This window comes from Pinus tabuliformis, chromosome J (genome assembly GCF_031772625.1).
Source record: "Pinus tabuliformis cultivar Carrire ecotype Pingquan chromosome J, CPIR1, whole genome shotgun sequence".
Taxonomy (NCBI): domain Eukaryota; kingdom Viridiplantae; phylum Streptophyta; class Pinopsida; order Pinales; family Pinaceae; genus Pinus; species Pinus tabuliformis.
The window spans coordinates 659,854,189-659,865,535 of NC_142295.1; the positions used below are offsets into that span (position 1 = coordinate 659,854,189).

The window sequence follows — 11,347 nt, forward strand, 5'->3', positions numbered from 1 at the left end:
GCATGCATGCATCAACTGACTGTCAACTCACCATTAGTTCCTCAAACAATTTGGAACTAATTTAAATGGACTTAACTCAGTAAACTGAGTTAACTTATTACAAATCAAATATAGCTCAATATTATCTCCTTAATTTAAGTGATAACTCTTGCATGAATTTAGAAATACTTCTAACTTGAATTTCTCCAACTAATTAATTCAAAATGAATTAATCAATTATTTCCAAGTAGCTGTTAAGACTAAATTTGATTTTAATTCACAATTTAATTCAAGAACAAATTAAATTGGAATATTCTTATTGCCACATTTCCACATTTGTGGCTATATGTTTGGACTATCGACAAGTGAAAGAAGACTGCAATCATCCACGTGGATTACTTCAACCTATTCCGATTCCAAAGTGGAAGTGAGAGGTCATTTACATGGATTTCATTACAGGTTTTTCAAGGAAATTTAGAAAACATGGTTATATCGTGGTTGTGGTTGACATGTTGATAAAGGTATCACACTTCATTCCAGTGAAGTCTACATATTCAACTAATGATGTAGCATAGGTCTTCATTAGAAATGTAGTGAGGTTGCATGGTTTACCAAAGAAGATTGTGTCAAACAGGGGTGCCAAGTTCACTTCTAGATTTTGGAAAGAGCTATTTGCCGGGTTGGGTACAAAGTTGGCCTTCAGCACAAGTTATCATCCACAGATAGATGGACAGACAGAGAGGGTCAATAGGATATTGGAAGATATGTTGAGGACATATGTGATTCATCAACAATGGAAGTGGGAAGAGTATCTTCCACTGGTTGAGTTCGCTTACAACAATGGGTATCAAGAATCTTTGAGGATGAATATGCTTGAGGCATTGTATGGGCAGAGTTGTAATACTCTCATTCGTTGGAGTGATCCAGTGCACTGGGTTTTGAATGGAATGGACATGTTGGCAGAGATAAAATGAGAAATTTAGGTAATCAAGAAGAATCTAAAGATGGTACAAGACGGATAGAAAATTTATGCTGATCAGAACAGGTTGTTTAAGGAGTTTCATGTTAGGGAATGGGTGTACTTGCATATCAAGCACAAGAAGATATCCTTGAATATTGGATCATGTGCCAAGCTAACACCTCGGTTTTGTGGACCTTTCAAGATTCTTGTGAGGATTGGACCAGTAGCTTATCAACTTGCATTGCCTCCGGCAGTGAAAGTCCATGATGTTTTCCACGTGTCATTCCTTAAGAAGTATGTTAAAGATGTTGATCACGTGATTGACTGATCTGTATTGCAAATGGAACTAGAAGGTGAATTCCAGCCCCAACCTCATTTAATTTTTCATAGAAAGATTCTCATGCTCCGAAACCGAGCAATTGAGCAATTTAAAGTGTAATGGAAGCACTTTGGGCTTGATGAAGCTACATGGGAGATGAATGATCATATGTGGCTATGTATCCTTCCATATTCGTTGGTTAAGCAATTTTTTTGGCATATGTTTTGGTGTGATGTTTTGGTATATGTATATATGTATATGGATGTAAATACCTCCATGAACTATGTTATAAAGCTCCAATATGTAGTATGGTTTTCAAGTCTTTATGGTTGTCATGTTGTTATGTTTCCAATGTTGGTTTGTTTCTCAACATGATGAACATTGTAAATACTACAACTAGCATTTGCACCAGATGTTGCAAAGAAAACGTCGTAAGGCATAAAGTGCGGAAATCCATTATCCATGTAGTGTGTGCATTATTCAACAAGGTGGATCTCTTTAAATTTGTTGCAAACATTTATTTTATTGCATTGCTAATTTATTTAGAATCTACTACTACCTCCTCTTCTTGGAATATTAAATTTCTTATCACCCCATGATGACAATTCCTCTAATTATTGGAATCACAATTTTTTCCACTTTAGTGGGTTTACCGTCAACCTAAAGAAACATGAATTTGAGTCACTCAACTAAAAAGAAATTGCTAAATTGCTATTTATCATGTTTTGAGTAAAAACAATTAATAACTCATATTTACAACCCTTGAAATATTTACAACCTTTTAAGTCTTGTATTTATAACTCATATTTATAACCCTTTAAAATGAAACTAACTATCTATATTTTTATTAATAATAAAAAGAATCTTCTTTATAAAACTGATACTCACATGCTACTCCTATTGAAAAGAATCAATACTCTTTGATAAGCAAGGAAAGAATTATACTCGACCTCAGGGAACTCAGTGGGCAAAATTATCAATAACTAGTTAATATTGATTTGCATCAATTTCTTTTGGTCCAACCAACAATTAAAATCCATCCCCTGCCACTACAACAATAATACACCATATATCACCTTCCCATTAAAACTGAGAATGAGCTGCAAGTAACTGTGAGAACGCGGATGCCTCATAAGCATGGAGCTAAGTTTGATCCCTGAGCTTTGCTACAATCCTCAACTGTAGAAATATTGAAATTTTTAAGAAGACTCTGGCCATTTCATAAGCTGCTGAGTTGACAACAGAGTTTGTCTATTGCTGAGTCCCAATCATAGAGATGTCTATATGAGTTATGTCAATGTCTAAGTAGAGCTGTTGAATATGGAATCTCAAAGCAAGGATGCTACATAGGAACAAAGAATTGGTTAATTGGTTGTGTTAAGTTCATGTGCTGGCCTAGCAACCCTGGAACAGGGCAAACAGGTTCATGCTCAAATAATCAAAGTGGGATTGAGTCAGATGTTTTTGTGAGAAGTGCCATAGTTGATATGTATGCTAAATGTGGGAACCTAGATGATGCACGGCTATCATTTGATAAAATTTACAAACCTGACACGGTCTTATGGACCACAATTATATCAGCATATGCTCAGCATGGACATGGCAGGGAGGCATTACTACTCTTTGAAGAAATGCAACAAGCAGGCTTGACTCCAAATCACGTTACATTTCTTGGTGTTCTGGCTGCATGTAGTCATACAGGCCTTGTGGACAAAGGCTGGCACTATTTCTTATCCATGAGTCAGCATCATGGTATTAGACCAAGAGTGGAGCACTATGTCTGCATGGTAGATATTCTTGGTCGTTCAGGGCACTTGGATGAAGCAGAGGACCTTATCAACTCCATCCCTTATGAGCCTGATGCTATTCTGTGGAAGGCCTTGCTTGGTGCTTGCAGAGTCCATGGAAACCTTGATATAGGTAGACGTGCAGCAGAACACCTTTTTGATTTGGAACCTCAAAATGCAGCGTCCTATGTCTTGCTGTCAAATGTTTATGCTGCTGCAGGCAAGTGGGATGATGTTGCAAAGGTGAGAAGAATGATGAAAGATAGGGAGGTAAAGAAGAATCCTGGATGTAGTTGGATTGAAATCAAGAATGTGGTGCACAAATTTATTGTAGGAGATAGATCACACCCACAGTCAGAGAGAATTTATGCAATGCTGAATCACTTGTCTAAGCGGATGAAGGAGGCAGGATATATGCCTGACATGTTGTCCGCCCTGAAAGCAGGGAAAAGTCTAGCTAAGGTTCAGCTAATGCGACACCTTCTGAAGCAAAGAACGATCCATTACCCAGCTTCTGGAGTGAGGATACCAATCCTCGACCTCTCCCTTGGCTTACAGGAGCGGAAACCTTGCTCATTTCTTGTCTCTGCAATAATCCTCGTCTGGCGGGTAATTGACTCCACGAGGGTTCATCATCTCATCTTCCTCTTGCGATTGCTCTCTTGGTTGAAAGTGGTTCTTCTCCCCTTTTTGCTATGAGTTATCTAGGTCTTATGAGACCCGTCTTGTTTTGTTGTTCACAGGTGAGTGAATGGTTCTCAATCAAAGTTCGAAGGTGGTTTGAAATTATCTTCCCCTAAATAACCAAGTGCTTCCTTTCTTTTTCCAGGTTGACAAATGTTCCACCAAGTCTGCGACTTATTTATTTTTTTGTTATTAATGCATGGACCCTATTTAATTTCTACGGAAGAGTTTCTCGGAGGAGGGTTTCAGATTTAGCTATGGCTACTTCAACGACGTTTAGGTAGTTTTAACTGCTCTAATTTCTTCTTAATAGTCTAGTCAAGGAGAATGATTACTACAGTTTCCTAGCTTTTTTAGTTTAGACAATGCGATTGATATTTTCATATTGTTTTTCAATTTTCTGGATGTAATGGAACTTAGTTCTTCTTCTGCTTATACCCATACCATGACTATAAGGATTTATTTTAAATTCAGTGTGTAATGAATGACGATTTTTCTTGTTATGTTGTTATTCTATATTTTCAGAATGTCTTTCAATTTTATGTATGTAATGGAACTTAGTTCTCCTTCTACTTATATCCATACCGTGATTTCTGTATGTAATGGAACTTAGTTCTCCTTATGCTTATACCCATACCGTGACCATAAGGATTTATTTTAAATTCAGTGTGTAGTGAATGACGATTTTCTTGCTATGTTGTTATTCTATGTTAGTTATCTTGACAACCACCATGGATTTGGTTCCCTTAAACTTGCTATTTACAAGAATATGGTTTGTGATCTTTCCCGGGTAAGCAAGGGTCTGGCCTGCCTGAACTCGGTTTAACCCATAGGTATAATGTTCTACACTTTTCTTAAATGCACAGTCAGGGATTACTCTTACCGATGGCTCTTGACGGTTATCAAGTGTGAAACTGTGCAATGCCCTGTTTGGAAACAACATGAACATGGAGTATGGGATGTTAGCCACCCCATCTCAAAGCAATTCAACAATTCGAATGTTGAAGTGTTTCATGTTGCGCATTTTCTCAGAGCATGCTTTCTTTGCAACTGACAATTGAACCATTGGAAGGACATCTACATGTATAGGTTTGTTATAATGATCACAACATGGTTTTTATGTTAGAATTTTCTTTAATCTTTGAAATTCACCTTGAATTGATTATAATTTCCAATTCTCAAGAGCTAATCTCATTCTCTGTTTGCTGATTAATGCAGAGGTGACAAAGCATTCTGCAACGTGGAATGTCATTACAAACTGATTTTGATGGGTGAACAAATGAAAAAATTAATTGCTTCTCCACCATATTCATGGAGTGATACTTGTTACGGTAGAAATATTTTCTTAAGATTAGAGGCATGAGAACTTTCCATCTGTTATATTCTATGTATTGTTTGCATCAGAGAAGCTGTTGGAAAATGCAAGGCCACAGATGATATAAAAATATATCTTTGTTTTGCTCGGAGGGAAAGGGAAGGAATGGGATGGTGTGCCCTTTTTTGAACCATATCAATTTGGAATGAGCTTTCTTGTGGTAAAAAATGCATGGCCACAGATGATATAAAAATATATCTTTGTTTTGCTCAAATGGAAAGGGAAGGGATGGGATGAGGGATGGGATGGCGTGCCCTTTTCTGAACCATATCAATTTGGAATGAGCTCTCTTGTGGTAAAATTTGTTCTATTTTGAAATTTGATAAGAAAACTAGAACTATTGATGCTTGACATATTCTCTGAGTTTTGTTTGAGTGAATCTTATTGGTTTTAAATACAACCCCTGTTGTACTTGTTTCAATGTGATTCAGATCCAATTCACAGGAAAGATTAAAAAACACAAAGTGTGACTGCAATGCAAAATTTGCACATTATGTAATACTCCTAAAAATTCATCTGAACGATGTTTCATAAACTCATAAAATCGGTCTTAACTATGACTGATAACTGATAAGCCAGGCAGGATAAGTTATTTATTGGGGAAAGGTCATATGTTCGATCCCACAAATAAATAAAGAATGGCTCCTCTTAACACGATATAAATTGACTACCTTGTTCAGTTTAGTGACACCCCTGCAATTAGAGAAGAGAAATGGATGAAAGGGAAAACAAAATTTGGAGATAAGCCCCCTATTTGGGAACAAGCAGCTGCAGTGTTGTTGAGTCTTTTTGGTTTCTGGATTGATCCTTTTCTGCTCCTTTTCTGCTGCATCACAGAAACAAGAACACCCACCTCGGAAGTTATATAGCTTTCTTCAACTTTCATAGTTTGTGCATGTCCATTGAAGTTGGTATTCTGCAGTGTTGTTGAGTCTTTTTGGTTTCTGGATTGATCCTTTTCTGCTGCATCACAAAAACAAGAACACCCACCTCGAAAGTTATATAGCTTTCTTCAACTTTCATAGTTTGTGCATGTCCATTGAAGTTGGTATTAGAAGTGCCGACTTGGCTCCTGATTCCAAATTCAAAATAGAATAGATTGAGCTTTCATATAACACAGAAACGTAATCATGAATTTGTGCAAATTACACTTATTTATGAAGAAACAATGAAAACTTAGTATTTTCATTCAAAACAACATTAAAAAACTATATAAGTGTGAATGCAATTGTTGAATTTTGATTAATATCATGTGCTACTACTTTAAATGTTAATGAAATAACCTTTCCTATGTAGAAGGCAGAGTGATTACTATCTACTCTTAGGGCTACCGCTTGTTGACTACCTGGCCCTGCTGCATTTTCGAATGTTATATCCCGTGCTAAGAAGCCATCAGCATTTACAGCTGCAATTGTGAAAACAAATAAATTAGCAATCCTCAACATCTAAAACAAGATTTAGTGGGATCGAGGAATATGGATTGATTGAATTTTCCTTTGATAAGAGTTCAAAACCAAAGAACGATGGTAATTGTAAGTATTAAATTCCGTCTTTGTTTAGAAATAGCATACACATATTTATCTAGTTATCAGAATAAACAGAGGATCCGATTTCAGCATATGCCCATTGAAATTTCTCAAACTTACAAACCCCAATGCATGTTGAAAGACATTACACCTATCATATGAAAGGGTTCCAAATATCTTATTCTTAAAATGTAAAACGATAATTAATTTTTTTGCTGCTTTAATAGGATGAAAGAAGTGCAGAATCTGCAAAAATAAATGTTATTGCTCTCTTCTTCTCAGCAACCTACAATCTGAAGAAAAGCATTATTGCTTCCCTTGCAAATGATGGATTGCATTCCAAGCACTGCTGGATTTTGATTGTTTCCTTCTCCTCTCATTTGTATTTTGTTGATGCTTTCTAGATCAGCATTCCTTTGCAAGGGAAAGGGAATTAATCTGGGTTGAACTCAAGTAGAAAATTTCTCTCTCATTAATTGGATGGTCATTTTCACAATTGATTGTCTCCAAAGAAGTCTTGTCAGCCAAATCTCTACCTTTCCTCAGGCTTTTAAGTTTAACCAGCATGCAGGCCCTCAGTGTTGTGGTTTGGCATTTTTATCCAGTAGTTCTTAGCAACATGGTAGAAAGGGCACACTTTATGTCCATGCAGAAGGAATTGGAAGCAATGGTAGTGGATTCCTTGGCCACAGAATTGAACAAGCGTTTAAAGCCCTTTGGGTTCTGCAAGAAGACCCATAAAAATCTGCAAATGTATCAAAGAGAATTGCTTCCTAGATCATACTTGTACAATAAGTGATCATAGTAGAAGGTCATTTGATTGTGAAACCGTTGTGGGATTCAATCCAAGTGACCTGAATGTAGAAATTAACAAACTCTACAAGCTTATTTAAATGTGAATATTTTATCATTTTCCATTCAATGATAAATTTTTTTAGAATGTTTGGCTAGTTAACCCTCAATAGGAGTTTCTTCAATGGAATTCACATTAACAATTGAAAAGTCAAAGTTGTCATCTCTATCATGGCCCATGTATTTGGTTGTCTCCTTCCAAATTTCAGGAATTGCCTCCCTCACATTATGAATACTTTCTAGGGAATAATCAGCTTCCTCAGATTTTACAGAGCTGCCCACCTTCCCAAACAAGATACCAAATTAAGTAAGAAACCAATAAATATCAAGCCACCAAGAATGATAATCTAGACTTTCAAGTAATCTTTTTACTTCTCTCAGATTCAAAAGAAATTTGACTACGAACAGGAGTTTTCGAGTCCAATGGTCAAAACTATTAAAACAATTTTCACAATTTACAACACAGAACTCTCTCTCCCCCACTATTTTTCTGTAACGAATAAATTCCATCTTAAACCTTTCCCACTATGTCACAAAGAATTATAAAGTTTCCTGCAATTTGATAAAATTATGACATGTACTAGTAATTTCTGAGGGTCATTTGAGGGCTTACCAGAACTGTATTAAGGCCTGTTGCTTTTGCTCCTGCTATGTTTCGGACATTGTCATCAAAGAAGAGCTGCAGAAGAGTTCGAAGAAGGATCACTGTAAAAATATGTAAACAAATTAAAGACAAACGCTGGAAACTTACTGTTCTTGGTGGATCTGCATTTGCAATTGTGAGTGCACGCTTCATGGCTTCAATTGAGGGCTTGATAAAAACAGGAGAAGTATTGGGTTTGCATTCATCAGTTTGTTGATTAAAAGGATAAGCCATATTAAGGCTCTCAAAACATATGACATCCTCAAAACAGTCTTCCAAGCCTAGTCTTTTTAGGACTTTACATGCATGAGTCTTATCTGAATTTGTAAATATCTGCACATAAGATATCTCCAAACAATAGTTATGGTTGCATTCATTTCATTTTATTCTTAGAGAAATAATGCCAACTATTGTATTTTTCATGATCTCTTTCAACTATCCACAGGGGAAGCAACCTTATAGAATTGTGTTTGTGCTTGTAAGGCTTTAAATTCTATTGAAGTTGACCTAAAAATTGAATTTATGCAACTCATTACCAAATACTTACCAATTTCCTTTGAGGCATGCTCATCAAAACGCTTCTCAGTGCAGGGTCTGGTTCAATGACTTCATATGGCAAGTTCCCATGCACAAATCTAGAAATTATGAAAATTACACATGTATAAGATTTTCCTTTTGATAAAATGCCAATAAAGCATATGCACCTAGCTAGATAAATTTCAATTATCTCAGGGGAGAAATAGAGGTGAATCTCCTCACTAAGCCATGATGCTTAGTGATACAATTTAAGCATGAATGTCATGGAAAATTAAATACAAAAGCTGAAAAGCTATTTCTATTTTTCTGAAATAGGTCTCTCACAACACTCTATATTGATTTTCTTTTTTGCTCATTGTAGGAAAGGAAAAATGTGACAGAAACAATCATTCACAGCACAAACAAAATAGAATCGCACCTGTGATATTCATCTGCATCAACCTCATAACCCAGTTTCTGCAACTTTAAACAACAGTTATTAGTCACAGTCAAACAGCCTAAATCCTCCAAGCAATGATACCTCTGTTCTGCTCTATGAAGTTGTCACATGGTGATGCTTAAAGGGGAGTGAATAAGAATTGATTTTTTCTTGCAGATTGAATATGGAAGGCGGGAAATCTTACTCTCAGCCCAGCCAGAGTGCTCCCATTGGTTTTATAAAATTCTGTACGGAGGCTGGAAACAATTTCTCTACTGAATCCAAAAACTTGTGCAAGAAACTCTGGAACAACATTAATCAAATCCATGAAACAACACCCAGGGAGAAAAAACTAATTGAATTCTAATAGAGGAAGGAAAAAATAATCTGTATGTAAAACTTAATACGGGACATAATTCACAGCACACCATCAATATTCTTGCGGCAGGCTGTGGCAATGCCTGTACTGGAAGGATACAGAGTATCATCCAAATCTGTGACAAAAATAAAACAGAGCGTCAAAATAACTTTGGAATTTCTCGCAAAATGTTCATGATAAATGCAATTAAAGATATGCGAAAAGTTCAAATTGAAACAGAATCCACGATTTCTTCTGAATTCATGCCAAAAGTACCGAAGAGCATACAATCGAATTGAGTTGTTGATTGTTCCATCATATTCATATCACAGAATTCGCAATTACAGAGGCAATGGATATTTGCACTGAGCCTACGAAAACCACATTGAATATGCAAAGAAGTTATAGATATATATAGAGAGAGAATTCAAGTTGCAGGCATGGTTGGTCGGAGGCTACGCGGTGAAGGAATCGACGTGGAATCCTGCAACTAGATTCATGTGAAATGAAGGTGTCACACTGAAATACAAACGCATTTACCATGAGCATACAATCGAATTGAGTTGTTGATTGTTCCATCATATTCATATCACAGAATTCGCAATTACAGAGGCAATGGATATTTGCACTGAGCCTACGAAAACCACATTGAATATGCAAAGAAGTTATAGATATATATAGAGAGAGAATTCAAGTTGCAGGCATGGTTGGTCGGAGGCTACGCGGTGAAGGAATCGACGTGGAATCCTGCAACTAGATTCATGTGAAATGAAGGTGTCACACTGAAATACAAACGCATTTACCATTTGGAGATTTTCAGTAGGATTGTGTACAGGGTTTTGTTCTTCAAGCAGCATTAGAAGCTTCTCTATTTCGTTCCTTTTAGCCACTGGAACGCCGAAAACACCCCTGTTCAGGCCTTGCATTGACATTCACAAAACCTAAACGGGCAATCAGCAATTTACTTTCAGAAAAGGCTTAAATCCTTCAGCTCCGAATTACTGTTATCATCCAAAATGCAATAAGGACCCCAAATTCAATAACAGAAAGCATAACATACCCATGTAAGAATAAGCTAACCTTGTAAGGTATTTTTTAGGGCTATTTTTAGTTGATCAGTGCTCCCAACCTCTGGAGTCTCCCTGGAAAGCTCTGTTCCTGCACTCGCATTCAGAGACCTGATCTGCTGCACATCGCATCTGATGGCGCCGCCTTTGATGGCATGATCCAGCAGCCTATGATCCAGTGGAGTAATTACGCAGAGGAAAAATACGAAGACCGGCAAGAACAGGGAGCCTGAAACCAAATCCAGAGCGATGAAACCAAATCCAGAGCGAGGGCAAGCGTTTGATCTGAGGTACAAACCCTGCTGCCCGGATGAAACTATTCGATGAAACGCCCAAACCGTTTGGGCAACCCCGATCAATGGCTGAAATGGTTGCAATCGTCTAACATATCATCCTGTGGCTTACAAGATGACAGGTAGGCAGAGAGGGGAGTTGATCTCAGAGGGAAACGCCTTACGGCGTAATGAGCTAAGTTATAAAGTTCCATGGCAGTACGTTTTTCTTTTCATCAATCATGTTGGTTGTAGGTGTCCTTGAACACTGAGGATGGTGTTCCCCCAAGGGGGAGGGTGCTGTAACAACCTTGGTTAAAAATCCATGTAATAAAGTTAATAAAGGAAAAATAATAACCATGGTCATGGAACATGTATTCCAAGATGAAATTTGGGCAAAAATATAGTGATGTGGATCACTTGTGATTAATTAATGGCTATGGAAATTGGCAAAGGCCATGGTAAAGGCTTTGGAAATGCAATATGGCATTAATTGGCCTTTTATTTTATGAAAATAATGGAAATTAGGAGAAAAGGAAGGTGTAAGGTCACATGTTTCATGAGGAGGA

General features: G+C 37.0%; 1 protein-coding gene and 1 pseudogene across 19 annotated transcripts; one reads left to right on the top strand and one right to left on the bottom strand.

The window, feature by feature from the left end:
• The first annotated feature begins 2,575 nt into the window (after positions 1–2,575).
• LOC149228620 (pentatricopeptide repeat-containing protein At2g03880, mitochondrial pseudogene) lies at positions 2,576–5,489 on the top strand (annotated as a pseudogene). Its single transcript, XR_016247222.1, has 2 exons — positions 2,576–4,819; positions 4,949–5,489. The product of XR_016247222.1 is annotated as a pentatricopeptide repeat-containing protein At2g03880, mitochondrial pseudogene (transcript).
• An 83-nt stretch (positions 5,490–5,572) lies between these two features.
• LOC149228621 (uncharacterized protein C24B11.05-like) lies at positions 5,573–10,953 on the bottom strand. 18 transcript variants are annotated; one of them, XM_089378300.1, is made up of 10 exons: positions 10,520–10,942; positions 10,243–10,380; positions 9,716–10,073; positions 9,510–9,575; positions 9,287–9,384; positions 9,082–9,125; positions 8,674–8,761; positions 8,235–8,294; positions 8,097–8,162; positions 6,450–7,765 (listed from the first exon to the last, which is right to left on the bottom strand). In XM_089378300.1, the coding sequence occupies exons 3-10, from the start codon at positions 9,762–9,764 to the stop codon at positions 7,583–7,585; spliced, it is 654 nt and encodes a 217-aa protein (XP_089234426.1). In that variant the 5' UTR covers positions 9,765–10,073; positions 10,243–10,380; positions 10,520–10,942; the 3' UTR covers positions 6,450–7,582. The 18 variants fall into 18 exon arrangements, 10 of the variants coding, with proteins under 10 accessions (XP_089234426.1, XP_089234428.1, XP_089234424.1 ...); XR_016247890.1 differs by lacking the exons at positions 10,243–10,380; positions 10,520–10,942 and adding an exon at positions 5,667–6,065 and having other exon boundaries at positions 6,389–6,510; positions 8,235–8,459; positions 9,716–9,845; XM_089378302.1 differs by lacking the exon at positions 8,235–8,294 and having other exon boundaries at positions 10,520–10,953.
• Positions 10,954–11,347: the final 394 nt, after the last annotated feature.

What these genes read in the sequence shown, in the direction of transcription:
- LOC149228621 (XM_089378293.1), bottom strand. Translation starts at nt 9,764, where the DNA reads ATGAATATGATGGAACAATCAACAACTCAATTCGATTGTATGCTCTTC. An exon ending in CTGCCGCAAGAATATTGATG is followed by an intron (nt 9,385 to 9,509) that starts GTGTGCTGTGAA and finishes ATGTTGTTCCAG; the next exon opens with AGTTTCTTGCACAAGTTTTT. An exon ending in CAGGCCTTAATACAGTTCTG is followed by an intron (nt 7,766 to 8,096) that starts GTAAGCCCTCAA and finishes TTGTTTGGGAAG; the next exon opens with GTGGGCAGCTCTGTAAAATC.